The sequence below is a fragment of the Pinus tabuliformis genome, chromosome J (assembly GCF_031772625.1).
Source record: "Pinus tabuliformis cultivar Carrire ecotype Pingquan chromosome J, CPIR1, whole genome shotgun sequence".
In the NCBI taxonomy this organism is placed as follows: Eukaryota; Viridiplantae; Streptophyta; class Pinopsida; order Pinales; family Pinaceae; genus Pinus; species Pinus tabuliformis.
This window is the reverse complement of record NC_142295.1, coordinates 169,102,722-169,125,966: the sequence shown is the minus strand read 5'-3', so window position 1 is coordinate 169,125,966 and position 23,245 is coordinate 169,102,722. Positions and strand designations below refer to the sequence as shown.

General features: G+C 36.2%; 1 protein-coding gene across 2 annotated transcripts; it reads left to right on the top strand.

The window, feature by feature from the left end:
- Nucleotides 1-634: 634 nt before the first annotated feature.
- LOC149226206 (uncharacterized) lies at nucleotides 635-2,785 on the top strand. 2 transcript variants are annotated; one of them, XM_089377430.1, is made up of 3 exons: nucleotides 635-1,006; nucleotides 1,102-1,243; nucleotides 1,365-2,785. In XM_089377430.1, exon 3 carries the CDS (start codon nucleotides 1,386-1,388, stop codon nucleotides 2,187-2,189), a length of 804 nt encoding a protein of 267 aa, XP_089233556.1. In that variant the 5' UTR covers nucleotides 635-1,006; nucleotides 1,102-1,243; nucleotides 1,365-1,385; the 3' UTR covers nucleotides 2,190-2,785. The 2 variants fall into 2 exon arrangements, with proteins under 2 accessions (XP_089233556.1, XP_089233557.1); XM_089377431.1 differs by having other exon boundaries at nucleotides 635-1,243.
- The last annotated feature ends 20,460 nt before the right edge of the window (nucleotides 2,786-23,245 follow it).

The window sequence follows — 23,245 nt, the reverse complement described above, 5'->3', positions numbered from 1 at the left end:
CAAAATACAATGTGTTATTTTTCATTGCTTAAATTGCATTTTTGAATACTAAATAGAGTATATATAGGACCAAATAAAAATTTTAACTATAAAAACTTGATTTTATATATATATATATATATATGAAGTTGATATCCACATAAATTAGTTAACATAGATTTTCAAATTAGTTGATATTCACTCATTTTTTTTACTTCTAATTACTTTAGAGCATATTCATTTTTTTTAATTATAATTGATATTATTTTTCTATATTCAAGCTTCTATGATCCACAATGAATTAAATAATGTCTTTCCGTAAAAATCACATAAGAAAATTTTCTCTATTTAAAATATATTTTTTATTTTAAAAAACATTAAAAATAAACTTACACATCCCTCATATTAATATAATATAAAATACACCTCTCTCAAATCAATAAATAATTTTTTTCTATTTAAAATATATTTTTTATTTTTTATTTTTATTTTTAAAAACACTAAAAATAAACTTACACATACCCTCGTACTAATATAATATAAAATACACCTCTCCCCAATCAATAAATATATTTAATATTATTATTTTTTATTTAACTATGCATCGTATCTTCCAATATGTCTGTATATACAGTCCCTCTCTCGACACCATCGTTGGTTCGTGGGGTAATTGCATAGTCATTCCTGCGTTCATTGTATCCAGCTTCACCTGACTAGTATTTTGGGCCCTAAAGTTCAATCAAGATAGGATCAGAACAGCTACGGTCACATGAGGCAGGTTAACAGCAGGTAATGATAGCGAAGGCTGTCCAGCACAGTCCATTGTAGTGGGCATGCAGCTACTGTTGCTTGGTATTTGAGATAAGCCCCCACTAATCCCACTATTTGAACCTGTAAATGCTTCTTCCCTTCAACGAAGTAACGCAGAATCCATAGATCCATGGATCGATTCGCATTTTGCCTAAAGTTTGCTGCATTTGAAGGATCTACAGCATTTTGAGGATCAATCGCGGTTTACTGATTCGAAGTAAGCCATTTACCTGCTTTTAAGCTTCATTTGCGCTTTTCCAGCTCCATTTTAAGGTACTCAGCTATTTCAAACCCCGAATTGATGTTTTACAGCGTTTAACCACGATTTTGAGGTACAAAAGAAAGCGCTTACGCATTCTCAGTTCCAATCGCCAGCATTTTAAGTATAAGTTGGGATTTCAAGCTCAGAAAGAGTTCATTTTGAGCTTCGATCGTGATTTCAGCTTCAAACAAGGTATTTACAGCATCTTTCTCCAGAGTATAGTGAGCTTCAATTGAAATTGTTTTAGATCTCTATAGAATGAAGAAGAAGAATTAGAAAAAAAATCAATAATTTTGGGCGCCTGAACCGTCAGGTTTAACTCGCCGTTGCAAAAATGGAAGGAGAAAACGGTTCTTGCTTTCTTTCTGATAAAGAGCTACCGGCAGAGATCGAAGACAAAGAGAAGCACGATTTTCCTACCGATCAGACAGCAGAGGCCGATACTGCGAGTCCGGCAGTCCAAAATGGAGCAAAAGTAACCGCGAAACCGTCAAATGCTGCAGCAAAAAGCCTGCGAACGAGCAAGACGAGCAAGCCGGTGTCAAAGCTCTCCACTGCAGCTAAAGCATCCGCTACATTACGAGGCTCAACGGTCAGAGCGGCACCCGTCCCTCCGGGTTCGCGATCCTCGCCTTCCACTGCTTCCAGAACCAAAGCGGTCAGTGACAATGGCAATTCACCGGCTGATAACGGAGTTCATACGAGTCTTACGAGCGTTTCCACCTCTAAGGCTGCTGTTAGTGCGAATTCTGTCGCCAAACGGAATGGCGTCGGGACACCGGCAGGAATTGCAGAACGGCGGGCCAGCAGCGGTACGGCGGTCACTCTGCGGCAGCGACCTTCAACCACGGCCTCAACCCCTGCAAAGCCGAGTCCATCAGTTTCTGAGACGCGTGGGGCTTCTACAAAGTCCGTCGCGAGTTCGAATCACACGGAAATCAAGAAATCCCCGGCCCCATTAGCTTCGAAATCATCGTCTTCTTCTTTAAAATCTCCGTCTCCTGCCGGATCTTCCAAGCCGCTAAGCCTTTCGACGCGATCGTCCCCTAAGCCAACCGAAAATGCCGTACGCCGCACTGCCATGGCTAAACCGTCTGTTCTTTCCTCCGGGGAACGCCGTAACGTTTCAGTCCGTTAGGCAGTATATACATTTGACCGTGTATATACAGCCAAATTCTTGCAATATATGCATATATACACAGTCGAATGCTGAAATGCCTTCCTCTATATACACAATCCGATGTATATGCGGATATATCGACCATAGATGCACTCACGAATTGCCATGAGTATGTAATGTTTTTATCTGTGTTGCCTGTGTTTTGATTGGCTTGCTGTTTTTCGATATCCCCTGTATATGCTCTTATATCTCAGGGCAGGTATCCAAAACCGTATATACTCCCATAAATGCTTTACAGCACTGTGCTTATCGTTTGTGTTGAATGCGTTTGGATTTGCTTGTCGATTTTTCTAGATCCCCGGGATAGAGTGGTGAGTGAGCGATGCCATGATCCCATGGCACTGGTTGATTGTCAAGCTTGTAATTTTGTCTGGTTAAAATTATGATGTAATTTATCAGTGTTCTCAAAACATAATGTTCATTATGAATAAGATGCTGTACGCGATATGTGGAAAATTTGTGCTCAATCTCGTGATGTATGGAGTGACTGAGATTGATGTATGTACTGAGTGTATTGATGTAATTTATCAGAACATAATGTTCATTATGAATAAGATGTTGTCAATCTCGTGATGTATGGAGTGAGTGAGATTGATTTATGTACTGAGTGTATTAAGATTTTCCTCGAGAAGCTGATGAAGACTGAAAAGATGAGAACAGGAAAAAAAAAAAAAAAGAGATGAGAACAGTGGTAGCATTTACAATTAAAGAATGAAGTTTGAAATTATGAAACAGTGAGAGGTGAATCAGTTTTTTTTTAGCAATTAGTACTTTATTAACATTTTTCAAAGCATTAGTTAACTTTCAGCAGTACTATTATTATTCAATATCATATAGCAAAACTAGTAAACAACACCATACAACAATGTAGAAAGACAGAAACAATAGACACAAGATTTTTCAGTGGAAAACCCCCTTCGGATCATAAAACCATCGAATGCTTCTTACTAATTTTCTTCTCCTCTTTTAAAAGAAAATAATTACATCAAGTATCAGCTACAATTGAAGGAGGCTCCAACCCCCTGGTTTACAGGCACCAACCTGATGGATGCACCAATGTCGTGTGTTTTATCAACACCCATTGAAAGGACGCACCAATGCCATGTTGCAAGCTCCAACCTGCCCTAGCACCACCCTGCCACCTTGAAGTGTTTTCAGGCTCCAACCTAAAGGTCACTTCAATCACATGCCTTGCACCACCCTACCACCCTAAAGAGGCAGTGGACCATGTTTCACAATGTTTAGATTGGATCCCCTTGTATTCTGAATCAATATAAGAAAGTTTTAAAGAAGATACTACTCCATTGTTTAACATGTCAAGTCCTAACAGCCTCACTACACAACACTGATCTAACTGATCATTGCACAACATAGCTCAAGTTGTTTACTGTGCAACACTGCTCAAGTTTATCATTGCACAACACTTGCTCAAGTTGCTCATTGCACAACACTGCTCAAGTTTATCACTACACAACAATTGCTCACACTGCTCATTGCACAACACTGCTCAACTTGATCATTGCACAACACTGCACATCGTGTGCACATCAAGCCCTAACTATAAATGTTGCCACATCAACTGCACAAAACATTGGCATTATTGATGTTGTACTGTATTGTATTTCTCACGTATGAATATGCATTCAAGAGCTCGTGAGGCAGTCAACCAAATCATGTTCCAAGTTGCTAATGTTGTTGCAAGTACTAGGCATTGCTATATGATAATGGTACAAACCAAGATGTCTCAGTTCATCCCTATGACCCGCTTGCAATGCTCTCAAACTTTGCCCAAGGAGGGCTACTAGCATATGTCTTGTCGCTGCTACTATTGATCACAAATCATACATTGTTGTCCATGTCTCAAGGCGATAAACTGTACAACAAGGTTATTATCATTATCAAGAGTCATGTCAATGTGTGTTAAGTCTATGAGCCAAATCACTAAACATGTCAAGTCACTAAAAGTATATAGGTCTATGTCAAGTATAAGATCATTGTAATCTATAGGTCAAGTCTTGTATATCAAGTTATTATGTCAATGTATCAAATCACAGTCATAATCAAATCAACATATTACATCATTGTCATAAGAGTTCTATAGATATATTCATTTATATGTCATAAACAACCAATTAAAATCACTGCTAAGAGTGCCTACCTTAATAGTTGAGGTCATTGTAGATGCACAATATCACTATCAATTATGGTTGTATGTATGTCACTATTTTGCATAGTAAGTGTTATAGCATGATGATCATTTGTCACTAAGTGTCAATGTCATATTACATTCTCCCTTATCTCACTGGAACAAGTACATCAAGTCACTATCAAGTATGTGTAGAACCAAATCACAACAATAGTCAATGATTGACTTAATGCATTTATTTCTTCAGGATACTCACTTATACACAATGAGATTACTGTGAGAATTATTATCGTATATTTACAACTGTAGGTGAACAATATTCCTAGACACTGCTTCTTATAAAAGTCAAGATAGACTTACCAAACATTGTCATTGTTCTTGGTTAGTTACCGTAACGAAGAGGCCAGATTTATGTGATGAAGACAAAGATATAGGCTTGAGTGTGCCCAAGTTTGAGGTGACAAAATGGATACACAAATCAAGATAAGAAACACATAATTTCTAACTCCAAACTTCAGAAAAAGGTGTACCCTAATGTAGAAATTGGGCCTTGTTTTAATCAAGAGTGTGGCATGTGTTTTTCATATCTGTGGGGCAAAAAATGAAGAAGTCTTTACTTTGACCATGTAATAACCCTTCCTAAGGTGCTTGTTGTCCTCCATAGGGTTTTGTGTTAATATTAATGTTCCCTAACAATCCATTACCACAGGTCAAAAAATTCATACCTCTTGTAACTTTACTGTAGTAAGTAACTCTCAAAAACAAACCTAAAGATGCCAAGAAAGACCCAAAATAATTATCCAAACCTTCATTGTTGTTTATGCTCTAAACTTGCAACAAGAAAATACTAAAAAACAGACTTAAAATACTTGACCCTTACCTTTGTTGTCCACAGAGAGGTTTGAGCCCTAGTGAATAGTTTTGCACCTAAACATACCCTCAATCACATAGAAGATGCCCTTCATTCCTTTGATAAGTAGCCTTCACCAAGCACAAGAAGAAACAAACCCTTCCTCTTAGAGACTTCACTAATTTCCTTCCCTCAGAAAGCCTACTTCAAGTAGGTCAAAAATTACAAAGAAAAAAGGTCATATGATAGTTTGTTGAGATATTGTGTGTTAGGAGATTACATCAGGTCTTCTTTTATAGAGGTAGAGAAGGATTTACAAGATATTCGTTAGATAATAATAGGGATTCTAAACCATCTCAATAATGTTGACTTTCATAATCAATATAATCAATTAATTACTTTAAACCTTAAGTAAAGACCACTTTTCTTTTAGACGAGGAGCTTAGCTCTTAATATATAAAATAATGCTTCTTATGGATGCAAGATGCTTGTGTTAGGTTTTCTTACCATTATTTTTCTTCAATACATGACAAAGAACCCACATGCTTGATATTAATGCTTAGTAACCAATAAAAGTGTGCCATGTCACCAACCCTTGGGGTTTCAGCCAAGAAACTGGGGTCACCAACTTCAAACGTGAATATCTCTCAAACCGTGAAGAGCTATGTGATGTGCCACATATCATTGGAAACATCTTTCTAAGGAGAATCCAATGACATGGACCTTTGGGAAAAACCTAATGATTTGACATTTTAAAAACCCTTGACAAAGTCAGGGTATGTCCTTAGTCTGGGGAACCCAAACCCTAAGACTAGGGTTTTCAACCATCCAACAGTGAAGCTTCCAACTTTATGTAATCTAGACAATTATAAGAAGCATTCGTTATCAATCTGACATCAATGACTAGTGTTTTAGTCAAAGTCAAACCTAGTCAAATTTCAGGGGTTGACATCAATGACAACACCATCCAACAAGTATACCCTTAAATCTACGAAAGGGAATACGAATACAAATGGGGGTTGATACATTAGGGAAAGGGAGGAGGCTCTGCATTTTTTGTATAGATGTTGGGCTACAGTAGAGATTCTTTAGATCTTGAAAAAGAAGTCATTGTATTTTCAATCATGTTTGTTCAGAGGGTTGTAAAACTATGAGGAGTGAAAGTTGAAAATTTGCTCATTGAAAAAATGAGAAAGTTGCAAGAACCCTCCAAGAGTAGCTGTTAAAGCAAGCCAAGGAGTCACTTAAAGACAAATAGTTTAGGGATGAAAAGTTTTATAGAAATATTGATGACCATGCCAATCACAAAGTAGGTTTTAGAAGGGAACACACAATTTATGGATAGAAGTATGGTAGTGCACATAGATAAAACTATTCCTCATGCCTACTAAAGTTGTAGTGTTTAACACATATGAAACCATTAGAAATATCAAACTTAACATTCTAATAAAGGACATGAAACCTTTACGTAGAAATTCACTAACAACATTCCAAGAAGAGATGAAACATATTCAATACAGGAATTCTCATTGAGGAGATGAGCTTCATAGGACCTAATTTTTTTTCACAAATTGAGAGTCATTTGTTCAAGGAGGAGACCTACCACAATTGATTAATAATTCATGTTGGAGACCAAGTCCAACTATCACTAGTAATGGACAAACCTCTATATGTAGAAGCAACTTTGGGAACATCTCTATGGACAATCTTTATTATTGTCATTAATTTGTAAGTAATCCTCCATAAAAGGAGCAATTGCACCAAAGGTTGACAAACATTCAAAATGATACTCCAACAATAGAATATTGCATCCTCCTTTATGCTAGGATATATATATATATATATATATATATATATATATATATATATATATATATATATATATATATATATATATATATATATATATATATATATATTCTCATCCACGGAAAAGCATAAAAGCTTTACATCAATTCACATCATTTGAAGAAAAACATTCTTGCATGTAGTCATAATAAGAACACATGCTCCAAACATTAAATAAGCCAATTGCACATACTATCCCCAAATTCTTCTCTTGTGGAGAAGCACAACTATAGGATTACCACCAACTAGAAAACCAAATATTATTATGTGGAGGGAAATTGTAGTTATTTTTTCCTACAATATTTTGAGTCTAAACATGATTGGATGGAGCTCTCAAACTGCTAATGAAAATTACATAACATATATTAGGTCTAAAGTTTCCAATATATGTTGTGGAATCCAATACTTACATTGGCCCACAATGGCATCAAACCCAATCAAAGAACCTACAATTTTAACCAACAAAATAGGGTAACTGAAAACAAATCATGAACAAAATCCCCTAAAAACTTGGGCATTCAATGTGCATAAATTCCAAGGATGGACATGAACATGTTCCTTCATTATTACTGAAAATATTGAACATCAGTATTTTACCTTCACCACAATTGAAAGCACCACATCTATAGTAAGAATGTGAATCACAATTATCAATCAATTGTTATGAAAAACCAGAGGATAGTTCATATATATCACTCTAAGAAAAAATATTCACATCTATATTCTTAGTCACAAGCACAAAGAAAACTTAAAGTTTCAACACCCACACATCTCTATCTACATCCAAACATAACACCCCGCCCCCCTCCCCCATCCCCCCACCCCCCAAACCTCTAGCACACCTACAGTAAAGAAAAAGAAAAAAATATCTCTTTTCAAATAGGGGAAATGTTTGGTTCATAAATAGTGCCTACATGATGTCTTTTTTTGTAATATATTTGTAAGGATAAAATCTACACTTTTAATTAATTTTATGTGACATTTGGACACAAAAGTACTATGTATACATATGAATCTTTAAAATAATAGTGTATTAAATATTTGTATTTTCCTAAAATTGTGTATTATCATATACTGAGAAAGTTAAGGTTCAGAATATAGTGAGAATAATTGTACACGAGGAGTTTGAAATCTAAATGGAGTAAGGCTCATGTCCTCTCATAATAATAAAATATTGTTAGTGCTAGAAAATTGATATTTGCATCATTTGCATTACCATAAGCCCAATTAGTAAACTAAAGAGGATAATTATCATCTATATCTATATCCTACCATTTGATATTAAGAACTTTCAAAGAACTATTTTATGTTTCAAGATCAATATTTGAGTAAGTGAACGCCTGATAACCACTAAAGATCGTGGAGAGTGTGGGTCTCATCTCTTGTCATTATGAAGGATAACCTTTACTTTTCACATGGATAAATCCATATAGTTTATCATGTGATTTTCATAGCTACAATTAACATTGCAAAAATATTTCCCAATTGGGAGGCTTATTGGTGAGTGAATTCAGAGATACATATGCAAGTGTTAACAAATTACGAGTTCCCATAAATCATGACAAAAATATATTGCTAGAGAGTGTGTGAGAATATGAGTTTATAATCATATAACTAAACAAATTGTTGCTAAAATTTTGGAGATATGGGCATAGTACTCAAAAGGAACTAACAAAATCAAGGACATATATTGCACTTATGCCACCTCAAAGCTTAGGCTTAGGATGGAAAGAGACTTCGACCCATGTTGGTTTTATTGCAAGGTTTGTCACCATGTGATGTATATCATAAGATGTGTTAATTACATGCTTTGACTATTTGATGTCCTCCTACTATGGGAGGACAATTATATGGTAAAGACATGAAATTTCCTAGCATCCCCACCATCATCATACAAAGAATAGGATGGTTGAGGAGAGTCAAATGACATTACATAGAATATTCTTCTCTCTAATGGGAATTGACCTAACACCAAGTACTCTTATTCCTTTAATATAAGATGTTGTAATGGGTGATATACCTTGTTTAAACGTGAGTAGTAAAGATAAATTATCCTAAAAAGACTAGAAATAATACTTCAAAAAATAGAAGGAAATTCCTTCTGTTAACATAATTAGAAAATTTAAAATTTGTGGATGTTTAAATCAAGTCATATGATGGCCAATATGGGAATAAGGCAAAAACTTAGTTGAACAGCATGTTCAACCTAAAAACACATACCTGGAGTCAAAGAACTAATTAACCATCTTTTAGTGAAAAGGCATTGCCTTTATATGATAATGTACTTCACAAGGGAAAATAGGACAAATGGGAATGTCCAAGAACTCTATAACCTATAAATTATTCATGAACTAGTTTTCTAGGGCATATCTAATGCACTACCCTCAAGATTAATGTCTTTTACTCCCAAGGTACTAAGACTATGACTAAATTTAAATGATAATTACTAGATATAGAAAATCTACCCTAGTGCTCTAATAGTGAAATATAAAAGGTATTTATACATATGTCCTTTGTTGGATTCAAATATCCTTTTTGGTTCATAGGCATGGTTATTCAAATTCATGGATATCATCATATATTAAATGTCTATTCCCACTTCCAAAATAATAATGCTTGATAGGACACTAACAACCCAATAAGGAAGAGATGTTTTAATGTCTTGTCCTATCTTGTCATGTCCTCTCATGTCTTGTTATGTAAAAAGAAAAAAAAAATTAACCATATGTTAAAATACAAATAATATATTGAACCATGGTATCCATGGTATTCACACATGGTATTGACCCATGGTATTCATGTGGAATATAGCCTATTCTAAAGGGGAAAAGACTCTTTAAAGACAAAAAGACCAGCATGTTAAGATGGATCTAAGTTGGTTATATATAGAAATGAAGTTTTATATAAATGTTTATTCAATATGGATGTGAGCATAATTTCAAGTTGTTGATGTTATTACTGAAAGATTAAACTCAACAAATTTAATTATTTGCTAAAAATAAAGTTTGGAATGTTTTACTTTTTAAAGCTAGTTCATATTTATATTAAACAAGTGAAAAATAGAATATAGTCATGATTAATTATGGCTTAGCTATTAGGAAACCAAGATCGCAGTAAGTCAAAAAAATAATGTTTATCTCTCAAAATCACAAGGCATGGTCCCTCACATATGTTTCCCTAGAAGTAATATGGCCTAACTATTTGAGGAAAATTACATAAAGATAATTGACATAACCAATTATAAAACTACCAAAAGAAAGAAAAAGTTGTCAACCCAAAAGGAAACGTGGTTACTTCTATCATTGTTGAGAATTCTCATATTCCTCAAGAACTTCATCAAGCATGATGGGGTTGGAGGGAGTACCTTTAGACACCTGAACATGTTCTAGAGTTTCCATAGTGGTGTACTTGATGTTCTCTATGTCTCTAATTATAATGTCAATACATAAACTACTTCAAAAAATTTAACCATTATTTCCAATTTATTTGTTGTTATTAACCCCTTTCCTCTATAGCCTATGCTATGAAAAGTTTGTTCAGCTACAAAATATCTATGAGCTTGAAATTTTTTGTATCTACGGAGTGAGAGAACCCCCTATTTGGAACACAATCCCAAAATTTTGCTTCCACCTTTTCATTAGAAAATCTCCTCATTTTCTATTGGACAAAGTTCTCAATGTGGGAAACCTCCTCCTTGACAATAGTAGAGAATTGACACCAATAATTAGATGTCAACTTCAAAACATCATCCTAGCTATAAGTGATGTGATAATGGATCTTCTAGTACTAGATATCTTTCGCAATTTTTTTGGTCACTTATTTGAGCCCACCTCTACCAGATTCCAACCACAATTTGTTGCTAGAATTTATTATATTAGCCTGACGTGAATGATAGTGGCTACGGAAGGTAGATTATAGAGAGGGATGAAGAGAAGAGACAAAGAGTAGAAAGAAGGGATAAGATCCAAGATTAAGGTAACCTCCCCTAGATAAGAAAATTAGATAGAAACCCCTTAGCATGATAGAAAAAAATTCACCTAAATGTTGTTGGAATTTGCTTACCCAAGCGTAATGGTGAGCCAAGGAAAATATAAGACACCCTAGAATAACACATGAACAAGAAAAATCAAAATTAAACTAAAAGGGATAAACCTAGAGTTGAATCTAAATTTGTCGTGGAGCCCAACATCCCATATTCCTCCCTCCTTCCTCAATCTCTTTCTTTGTCAACGAACCATTTGAACCTATTACCTAATTTCTAGCTTGGTGTTGCATGAGGTGAGAATAATCTCCAAGTCACACCATCTATTGTGAATCTGATGGTAGGGCTCTACAATGAGAACTCTCATCCTAGACATCCAAAACAAAGTGTGCCACATGATCGAGCCCATGCAAGCATGCCTTAGTGCACTACATGGAGCATTTTTTTATCTCTCCATGATAACACCTCATATGGGAAAACTATTTCTAGAATATCAAATTTTAATAGTGTAAGGTGTTTTATTGAACAAGTTATAACTATATTTACCATGTTTGCATTTGGATTCGAATTTGAATTTAGCAAGATACAAAAAAAACTAGAATGAAAATTTCTGGCACAAAAAAAATGATAATATTCCTACTATAGTGGTAGGTATATCTCTGGTTGTCGAAAGGACATGCTTTCCTTCTCATAAGCTATCAGAATGGTCCCTCTTCTTTAGACAAATAGCCATGTTGTTCAAGGGGTTCAGGGAGTGACATAGCTTTGAATTGTGAATAAATTGAAAAGCAACTCGTTGAGGATAGCCTTGTTCTTATCCCATTACAAAAAGGGCCTTAGGTTCATGGTTGGTGTTTTTTATACTTACATGCACTTTCCTACTTATTAATTCATGGTTTTAGCCAACCTTTAGAGGAATGATACTGATGGAGAGTTTTGAGCATTTTAAATTCAATAATATACTTATTAAAATTTCAATTTGTTGGGCCTTTGAAATTTCGTAGTTGAATACCAGGGAAGATGACATGCTTCTTAGATCCTAAAAGAAACAAGATTTAGCAATCATGAACCTCCATCAAAAGTGTTAGGAAATATGTGGACCTAACTATGGAGAATTAATTTTTTATCATTTAGAGCTATAAAATTCAACTATTTCCTATAATCATTAGTTGGACATCATGCAAAACAAATAATTTAGTTGATACGTGCTTCAATTCCCTCTTCATAGGGAAACAATTACCTATACAATTACATTTTGTGGAGACAAAGTCAACTCATGATTGTTGATAACACAATATTTTGGCATTGAAGATGTGTATTATCTTTTAAGAAGAAAACAAGGTGAAGAATCATGAACAATGCAAAGAATCATAACTATTTACTTGGAAATATAATATATATATTTTTAATTAGCTTAATTTAATCTCAATTATATAAATGTTTATTTATTTATTTATATTCCTTTGTTTTAATGAAGGCTATGTCTCTAATCTTTTATTTTGTTTGTATATGTTTTTATACTTTTGGTTGGGTGCATTATAAATCATAAAGAAAGTGTACTTCCTTTAAACAACTCAATTGCAATCTCGGTTGTTCCTAGATAAGCAATTAAAAACATAATCTAATTTTCTTATATATTTTCTTTTTTTTGGAAAATATTCTAGTCAATTTTACCCAAAATCCAACAAGAATTTCTTGGAATTGCAAATTTGAGATATGGAGTCTATATAATCCAAGTTCCCCAACGGTCTTTTACGATGCTGAATCCATTTTTGCATTAAAAAGACGCAATTTAAACAAGTAAAAATTGCAATCTATATACAAATTGTATCATCAGATTCTAGTAAAAAAGACAAGAATGTAGAACAATTAGACTACGCCAACTAAATATATATTTTATTTATATAAGTGTGTCTACTTTTAAATAGTAACTTATTAAATACAATTATTTTTTTTCCATTGAACTAGTTTAAAAGAAGTTGTATTTAAGTGATATCCTCTTAAAGTTAGTGTATTCAAAACCACTTATAAAGTGAAAGAATGAAAAAATCAATGAAATGTATCTCTCTCTATAATTATTTTAGTTTAATTATGGTTATTAATAACTAGTTGGGAGGGTTGATGAGTGTGGGTGGGCTCTCTTTAGCCCCGAAGGACAAATATAACTTTCATATTCATGGATTTTGGACCTAGCTTCCAACAACTAGGCAGACAAGGTATGCCCTCCTCCAAGGAATAATTCTAGACAAATCATATTCCATTATTTCTTTAGTTATAGTGAGAGATTCAAATTCACCGGGCATCTCAACTTGGGTAAATTATCATCAGATCTCAAATTAAGTTCCTTATATAGGAGAATTTTTGCTCATTTATTGTCCATTATGATTATGCAAGCAAACATGTGTTGAGGGACCTAACTTCTTTAGCAGATTCCCTAGTCAATCATGTAACATCTCTAGAACCTAGAATATTGATGGTAAATGGAACCATGAGGGATACTCTGATATTTTAAATTTATTCCATGCAAACTAAAATCCCTCAAAAAAATTTTGGTTCAACTTGAATGCATGAACCAATATTAGAGTGATCCACGTGCCAAGGATCGTAGAGAGGAGTGGAATTTAAATTCTCATAGGTTCCTTCACGAGTGAATGTATGCCATCCTAAATCGAAAGGATGATTCCATGAGTTTGTTGATGGGGTATCAAGTAATAGTATGAATTATGTTCACGCAATGAGAGAGAATTAGTGTACCAACATTGATGACAACCCCCATGTGCTTTAGAGTTGGAAACTATCAAGTTGGATGCAGATAGGGAAGGCTCATGTAAAAGCACTCATGATGAGAGTAATTATTAACCAGTCACTCCACTCAATAATCTCTAGATTCAAGGATGTCATTGCTTGGGACATCTCCATGGAATCGACAATATTTATACAAGTGTATTCTCCAAAACTACCAAAGTTCTTCATCTTCCTCCTTTTCAAAGCTACAAATTTTATCTACTCTGATACCATAGGTTTTCTATCTTTGGAATTGTTATCATGAAATCTAAAAGGCCTAGTGAAAAACCTTACTAGATAGGTCCAGACCTTCTGGCAACAAGAGATCAACCACCATTGTTACCCCATCAACCTTTCTCCAACTATTTGGTGGTATTTAAACCACAAGGCATGCTTCCCTCTAATGATCACCTAAAGTATTTTCATTTGGAAGGATTTTAGGTCATTTATGAGGTCTAATGATTGGGATAGGGTATCGGCATACCCTGGAGGGCTAATATAATATTTACCAAAGTACAAGCACTCTATCCCTAGACCACTTAAGAAGATTGTAGGACTATTAGGGTTTTATAAATTTTCAATGATATGGCATGCAATGTCATATGACAGTGAAAAAAATAGTCTTACATTGATGAATAAATAAAGGACTGATACTATCAAATAGATATGCAGAATTTAGGGTTTGCAAATGAGTGTTTACTGCTAAAACATGCATAAAACAACAATTTAATGATGATGTCATCCCAAAAAATAGGGTTTAAGCATGTAATAAATGCTAGATTTTATTTTTCATAATTATGTGATGCAATGGAAAATCAAATAAAATTACCTTTTTAGAAATATTTCATGTAAACCCTAACCCTAACCCTAACCCTAGATATGTATAATTTAAGATAGAAGAGAAATAAATTAGTAAAAATAGAAGGTTTGATCATCACCACCTAGAGTAGTGCCTTGATCTAAATGGGAAATGGAGTCACTTGCGAAAAATTCAATGGAACATATTTGTTGAAGAGGACAGATTTCAAGGGAATCTACTTACAAATCCTCGCACCTTCCTTTTTAGGGATATTTTAAAAAGATATGCACAACTTGAATTTCTCTTAAAGGTTTCAAGGAAAACAATTTTGCATACCATTAAGGAGCAATAATTATAGACAAATTCGATAGTTTTAGCCATGGTGCATGTAGAAATTGTAATTCAAACAATATAACATACAAACTATAGAAGACATGCAATAAAATTACAAAATTTCCACAAGAATCTCTTCAATCAATCCCAAGAAACCAACTTCAAGCAAAAGATCCACCTCCAAGAGAAATTTGCACCATAGAACTACATTGTGTCCAAGTAGAAGAGAGACAAAAGTTACTTTGCACTTCCAAAAAGAGAGAGGAGTTTGTTGATGAAACAATATCTAAAATGAACAAGGCTTCCCTCTATTTATATGAGGGAAACCAAGCCTTATTTCATTAATTTGACAAGCAAAACCCCTAAAAAGTTCGCTTGAGCATTCAACAAGGTCAAAAGGTCACAAGTTGACCTTAAAATAGCTCTAAAACATAACAAAATTCTAAAATTAGCCCACATGTGTGGGAGAAAATGGCCTCCACCATGATGTCATCCTCCAAAATAGATAAGTAGGCAGCAAAGAATATGAGACAAGGGTCTGAGATTGTTCCTCACTCCAGGAAAGTCCCAAAATGCATGCGTGCATCTCAAAATGGTGCCTCCTCCATTATGATATCATCCATGGGAGTTCCTACATCACCCTTTGCAAGCATGTCAGAGTGACATGTCATCTCCAAGGTCAAGTGTTGGAATCAAAGAGGCATGTGCTAACCCTCCAAATTCGTCTCACTAATAACCATCCTCATCTGCACTCCCCTCAATCAAACAGAGTCAAGCCTAGCTTGGGGGTGTCTTATGTCCATCTAGACACATGATCAAATAGTCCAACTCCCAAGCCTTTGGGCTCAACGTTTCAACATATGGAGGTTGATCAAGGGATGTAGCATCATATCAAATCATCTCAAGGCCCAATTCTCTTCACTAGAGGGCCAATGTTGGGGCCAAAAGTCATGTATATTCTTTGAAAGGGGCAAAGAACCCCTTGAAAGGTGTTGAAGAAGAATGGAGTTATCTATCAAGGAATCTGCATTGCATGTGTGATACCACATAAACAAAACTTCTTGAGATCAAGTGAGAACAACTTCATTAGAGACATAAAACCATTAAAGCATCGTAATGAGCCAAATCCAATGTTAAGAGAAAAATAATACTTCACATAAAGCTCACCTTCAAATGTCTAACGAGATCATGATCTGTAAAGAATTTACCTCACTTATATTAGATATTATTAGGTCAATCACCCTATTAGGTGCTTCTAGACCCTTATGAGAGTGACATGTCCAAGGGTGGTGCATCACTCCATAAGTGTGTGTGGAAATGATGGTTATGGAGTGGGAGAGACTTCAAGGAAGGAACCATAGCCATGAGATCAAGTAATGGGGGTCCAACATTATGAGTGTAATGATGTAAGAAAAGATCAATAATGGTGGCATGATTTACTAATCCAGGTGGATCTCTAAAAAGTACCAGTGGCATGGTAAGAAGGGTCAAAACTCAAAGTGGTAGAAACTCTATAAACATAGCATCGGATTGAAGTGCTTGTTATCCTGATTCCAACAGTGCGAACAGTGCACAAATCCAAGTTCATGTGAAGAAGTTAGAGCAAGTCAAAGATCAAGTTTGACTTAGACATGTGGCAGGAAGAAGTGACGTGGAAAAACTCTCAGCAAATGGGGAACGGCCAAGTGGCACGACGTCATTGGTCCTGCATATCAATATCGCATAAGGAAGAGGTCGTAGTTTAATAAAATCGGCCTCAACAGTATCAAGTTGTGATTTGTGATATCGCAATCGCAAATCGTAGGCAATCAGAGTTCAAGAATCAGCCCCAAGCAAGTTAGGGTTGCGATGTGATACATTCAATCACAAAGTCAGGTTGTGATTTGCGATATCGCAATCGCAATTCACAAAGGGAAGTAGTTGCATAGAGTGCCAACCTCGATTCCCGCCGATTGTGTTTTTTGATGAGGCTTTCGTACCCGATATATTATGTATTTTGTTTAATAGCCCAGCGGGTCCACTGTTATCACAGGGTGCTTGTTGTAAACGAACAAGATTGTCTGCTGATTGAAATGTCGATGGCGATTTGTGATCTTTGCGCAGATGGGTCATCAACGCCGATAAAGCCATCAAGATTGAGGGAATACGTCGATTCATGTGAAAATGGTGTTAAAGCAGTTTTTCTATGTTTAAACAGGTTTTGTTACCAACGTATTATTTGCAGCCCCAAGAATCTATGTTGTAAAACGTCGGTTGCTAAAACCTGTCATCCATTTGGCACTGCCCAGAAATTAAGGAGTCAGTCGATTAAGATTATATAATGGACAGTCTGCACAAGGAAAGAGGAGGAGACTAGCCGATACTTCAGGAAATTGTACGAATCAGTAACCCGACCTAGCAGCAGGGGTCGAAACCTCACCTTGAGCAGCGAGGAGGTTCCGAGAGGGTGCAGAAAGCCCGATTGTCCAAATTGGGTGTTCAGATAGGCGTTTTTACACTATTTTTCGCCAGGATTTTGATGGTATTGTCTATTTCTGAATTTGGGCTCTTGATTCCTCATACATCTTCTAGATTGGAGGTATAAGGATTATAATTAAATGTTGCTTGTACTTTTTTCTCTTTTATGGAACTTAATGAAAGAAGGTCTCCCCACCATTGAGCAGGGCCCGGAGACGTAGTCTAAATTGGATGAACTTCGTAATCAAATCTTTGTGTCATGGTTTCATGCTTATTTTGTTATTTCTGCATTTTTTTATGTTCTTTTAAGTTCCATGGTTAATAAGCTTTGTTTGATGTAATTCTGATGCATCAAGTTTTGTATTAGAGCAGGTCTTTTTTGATGCAAATTTCATGAGTATATGCTAACCTGGAACAAGCTACAAAAAGGCGAGGGAAAGCTTGAGTCCTTTGATCCCGAAGAAGGACCTTGGATCATATTCTGGTGATGAGACACTAATCACAGCCGTGGGCGCAAAAGGTACTCCTTCTGTTATTAATAATTTTGATTCAATTACAAGTATTAATTATTTGAATGAGCTTGTAAGTAATGAGTGGAAGAGAATTGAACTATTCTACATCAAGGTTATTATAAAACACACAAAGGTGGAAACTCTATTCGATTCAGGCTCCTAAGCAAATTTAATCTCAAAGTCCTTAGTGAAAAAGTTAGGCCTCGAAACTAAACCCCATCCTAGTCCATACTTGCTTGGTTGGGTAAGCGGTAAAGAAAAATTACAAGTAACCAAGCAGTGTAGGGCCAGATTTGTTATTGCTTCCAAATTAGTTGATGAGGTAGAGTTAGATGTTGTGCCTCTGGATATCTGTGGAATTATCTTGGGAAGTCCGTATCTATATGACAAAAAGGCATTTTTCTTTCGACATGAAAATAAATACCACTTCACAAAGGACGGGATAGAATATATAGTTAGAGCTCATCATACGAGAGTTAGTGCTAGCCTTGTAAGTGCAGGACAGATGAAACGATTGGTTAATTCTAGCAAAGGGTTCCTGCTCATGGTAGTGAGAGCGAAAGAGGCTGAAACGATTGATGCTTTCAAAGGTTTTGATGTTGATCATAAGAAATAATTGTTTGAAATTATTTCTGACTATGATGGATTGTTTCAGGAACCGAGAGGATTGCCCCCAAAATGGGAAATCCAACATGAGATCCATTTACAACAGGATGCTCCTTTACCAAATATTGGCATGTATAGGATGGCTTCTATCGAGATGGAGGACATCAAGAAACAAGTGCAGGAATTGCTAAGTCAAGGGGTCATCAGACTGAGTTCTTCTCCATGCAGCTCACTGATCGTGTTGGTGCCAAAGAAAGATGGAACATGGAGAATGTGCGTAGACTACAGGGCGCTAAACAAAATTACGATGAAGAATCGATACCCTCTCCCTTGCATTGATGAATTATTAGATTAGTTGAAAAATGTTGTCTATTTTACAAAACTGGATTTGCGTAGTGGATATCACCAGGTTAGAGTTGCAGAACAAGACATTTGGAAGACTGCATTCAAAACCAAGTAGGGGTTGTTCGAATGGATGGTGATGCCATTCAGACTATGCAATGCTCCAGCCACATTTATGAGGGTAATGAATGATCTGTTTAGGCCTTTTCTTGATAATTTTGTGCTTGTATATCTGGACGATATTCTTGTTTATAGTAGGACATGGGATGAACATGTATGTCATGTGAAGAAAGTGCTTGATGTTATGAAAAAGAAAAATTGTATGTAAAACTGTCAAAGTGTGAGTTTGGGAAGACCTCTCTGGTTTATTTAGGTCACATAGTCGGGAATGGGCAATTGAAAATAGATCCCTCTAAAGTAGATGTGATTGTGAAATGGCCTGAGCCCACAAATGTTACAAAGGTCTGAAGCTTTTTGGGTTCGGTGTATTGTTGGAGAAGGTTTAGTGTGAATTTCTTTGTTATCGCAACCCCATTACACGCATTGACAAGTGTGAAGCAGGCCTTTCAGTTGGGAGGAAAGCAGTAGAAATCCTTCGACACGCTGAAGGAGAAGATCAGTACAGCACCAGTGCTAGCCTTCAGGACCTTCATCAACCTTTTGAGATTGAAACATATGCCAGCAGATATGCCATGGGAATTGTATTGATGCATCAAAGGAAGCTTGTATGTTACCATTTGGAGACTTTCTCCCAAGCTGTTGTGAATTATCCCACATAAGAAAGGGAATTGTACGCCTTGGTCCAGAGTGTAAAGAAGTGGAAACATTACCTGATCAACAAGGAGACCATCATCCACATGGATCATCAGCCCTTTCAGTACCTTTAGTCACAGACCAAGTTTCAACAAACCCGTCATTTTATATGAATGGGACATTGGGATTCCTCCAGCAGTTTCATCTAGTAATAAAATACAAGAATGGCACTAGCAACAAAGTAGCAGATATGATTTCTCGCCCTCCTATTTCTGCATCTGTAGTTTTGGAAAATGCTTCTTTATCGTTAGAAGGTTATGCTGAACAATATGCTAATGATAATGATTTTAAAGAGATTTATGCAAAACTGAATCGTGGATCACAAGTGGACAATTATTATTTGCAGGGAAAACTATTGTATCACCCTGGAAAACTGTGAATACCCATTGATGAAAGGGTACATGTAATATCAGAGGCTCATAACTCTCTTGTGTCTGGTCATTTTGGGGTTGAAAAAACTCTATGTCATTTACAGAGGTTTTGTTTTTGGCCTCATATGAAAATCATTGTCACATGTTTTGTAAAGGGTTGTATGTTGTGTTCTGTTTCAAAGCCCTCTAATAGAAAACTTGGGCTCTACACACCACTCCCTATTCCAAGTCGACCATGGGAAACTATGTCCATGGATTTTGTAGGAGGTTCTCTAGGAAAGGTCACGATATTTCTATGTCGTCATGGATCGTTTTAGTAAAATGTGTATTTTAGTGCCTTGTAAAAAGTAGGTCACTGCTGAGAAGACTTCTTATCTTTTCTTTCAACATGTTTGGGTCCATTTTGGGTTGCCCACATCTATTGTGTCAGATCAAGACTCTCGCTTTCTTGGAGAGTTCTGGACTAGCTTGTGGAGAATGATGGACACTAAGCTGAAAAGAAGTATGACATTTCATCCACAAACCAATGGGTAGACAGAGGTTCTCAACCGCACCGTGGTACACTTGTTACGAGGCTATTGTGGGAAACATCCCAAGTTGTGGGATGGACATCTTCCTTATGCGCAGCATGCATACAATCGAGTAGCACATTCATCCACATAGAGCTCACCATTCGAGACATGTTTTGGTTATCTACCAAGGGATCCTTAGACATGGTCTTTGAGAAAGATGAGGATCGAAATGGACGAGATGATAGGGACAAAGCACGGAAGTTTATTCAGCATATACAGGCGATTCATCAGGCAGAACAGGAGCAATTGGAGAAGATTCGGGCTTGGTATAAAGCTCGACATGATAAGCACCGAATTGACAATCAGTTTCAAGTTGGGGATAATGTATGGCTCCACATCAGCAAGGATAGATTGAAGGGAGAAGGGAAGAAATTGAGACCCATTCGATATGGTCCCTTCACCATATTGGCAAAGATTGGAGACAATGATTTTCATCTTGACTTGCCCGCTTATATGCAAATGTACTCAGTAATAAATGTTGAAAACCTGAAGCTTTATGAACCTCCATTGATTATGGATACTGAAGAGGTTGCACAGATCCCTACAGTGGACGATTTTGCACCAGAGTATCTAGACAAGTTGTCTGAAGATATCATACTCGATAGGAAAACCAGAACTTGACGACAAAGAGATGTGGAGTGCTTTCGTGTTGGCTTCAAAGGAATTCATCTGAGTACAACTTAGTGGATGGAGAAATAAAAAGTGAGGGAGCAATTTCCTCACTTTCCAATTGACTGAAAGGGCTTTTGGTGGTCCAAAAGCTCTTAGTGGGGAGGATTGATCCAGGTGGATCTCTAAAAAGTACCAATGGCATGGTAAGAAGGCTCAAAACTCAAAGTGGCAAAAAATCTATAAACATAGCATCGGATTGAAGTGCCATCATTTTGATTTCAATGGTGTGAACGACACTCAAATATGAGTTCATATGAAGAAGTTAGAGCAAGTCAAATATCAAGTTTGACTTGGACAGGTGGCAGGAGGAGGTGACATGGAAAAAATCTCAGTGAATGGGGAAGTACCAAGTGGCAGGGCGCCATTGGTCCCACATACTACATATTGCAGAAGGAAGAGGTTGTAGTTTAAGAAAATCAGTTCGAGCACTATCAAGTTGCAATTTGTGATGTCGCAATTGCAGATCCGAGGCGGTCAGAGTTAAAGAAGTAGCCCCAAGCAAGTCAAGGTTGTGATGCGATACATCGCAATCGTAGAGTCAAGTTGTGATTTGCGATATCGTAATCACAGTGCGCAAAGAGAAGCAGTTTCATAGAGTTCCAACCTCGGTTCCCACCGATTGCGATTTGCGATGAGGCATCCAGACCTGATATATTATGTATTGTGTTTAATAAACTGTCGGGGCTGCTGTTATCGAAGGGCGCTTGTTTTAAAGGCACGGGACTGTCTGCCAATTGAAACACTAATGGCGATTTTTGATCTTTGTACCGATGGGTTATCAGCATCGATAAAGCCGCCGAGATTCAAGGAATATGCCGATTCATGTGAAAACAGTGTTAAAGCGGTTTTTCTATGTTTAAACAGGTTTTTTTACTTGCGTACTATTTGCAGCCCCGAGAATCTCTATTGGAAAATGCCGCTTGCTAAAACTTGTCATCCATTTGGAACTACCCAGAAATTTAGTAGTCTAATTAAGATTATATAATGAACAGTCCTCATAGGGAAAGAGGAGGAGACTGGCCAATAATTCAGGACATTATACGCAGTAGTAACTCAATCTGGCAACAGGGGTCGAAACCTCGCCTTGAAAAGCAGGGAGGTTCTGAGAGCGAGTAGAAAGCCCGATTATCCGAATTGGGTGTTCAGATAGGCGTTTTTGCACGATTTTTTGCGAGGATTTCGGTGGTACTGTCTATTTCTAAAATTGGGGTCTCCATTCTTCCTCCATATTCCAGCTTGGATGTATAAGGATTGTAAATGAATGTTTCTTGTACTTTTATCTATTTTATGCCACTTAATGAAAGAAGGCCTCCCCACTATTGAGCACTGTTTGGAGACGTAGTCCAAAATGGATGAAATTCGTAATCAAATCTCTGTGTCATGGTTTCATGCTTATTTTGTTATTTCCACATTGTTTTATGTGCTTTTAAGTTCCATGGTTAATAAGATGTGTTTCATGTAATTCTAATGCATCTATAAGTAAAATATCTTGGATCATTTACCCCTTTCCTTGACCTATTTTTTCCACCCATCTAGTATGCCTTTTACTTTAATTATTTTCCTTTATTCGGTGCATAGCTTAGGAGCCCAAGCTTACTTTATGTTTTACCAATACCCCTTTAAGATGTAGAAATTTCTTGCTCATTGGGGTTGGGACATTCAAGAGTTCATTTATTTGACATGAAGTGTTAAATACTTTGATGAACTGGGTGATGGCTAATGAGGGGGTAGATCTCATGCTAGGCTTTTTCCCATGCGCTAAATATTGTCTGAACTATATTTTGTATTTTACATTTTTTTTCATTGTGACTTTATATGCTTTTAACTTTTTCCCAACTACATCAACCTATGGGGCCATGTTTTTGGGCCCTAAATCAAGTATGTGAATGAAGGGTGCCAATCCCAATGACCAATAACTACCAACCCA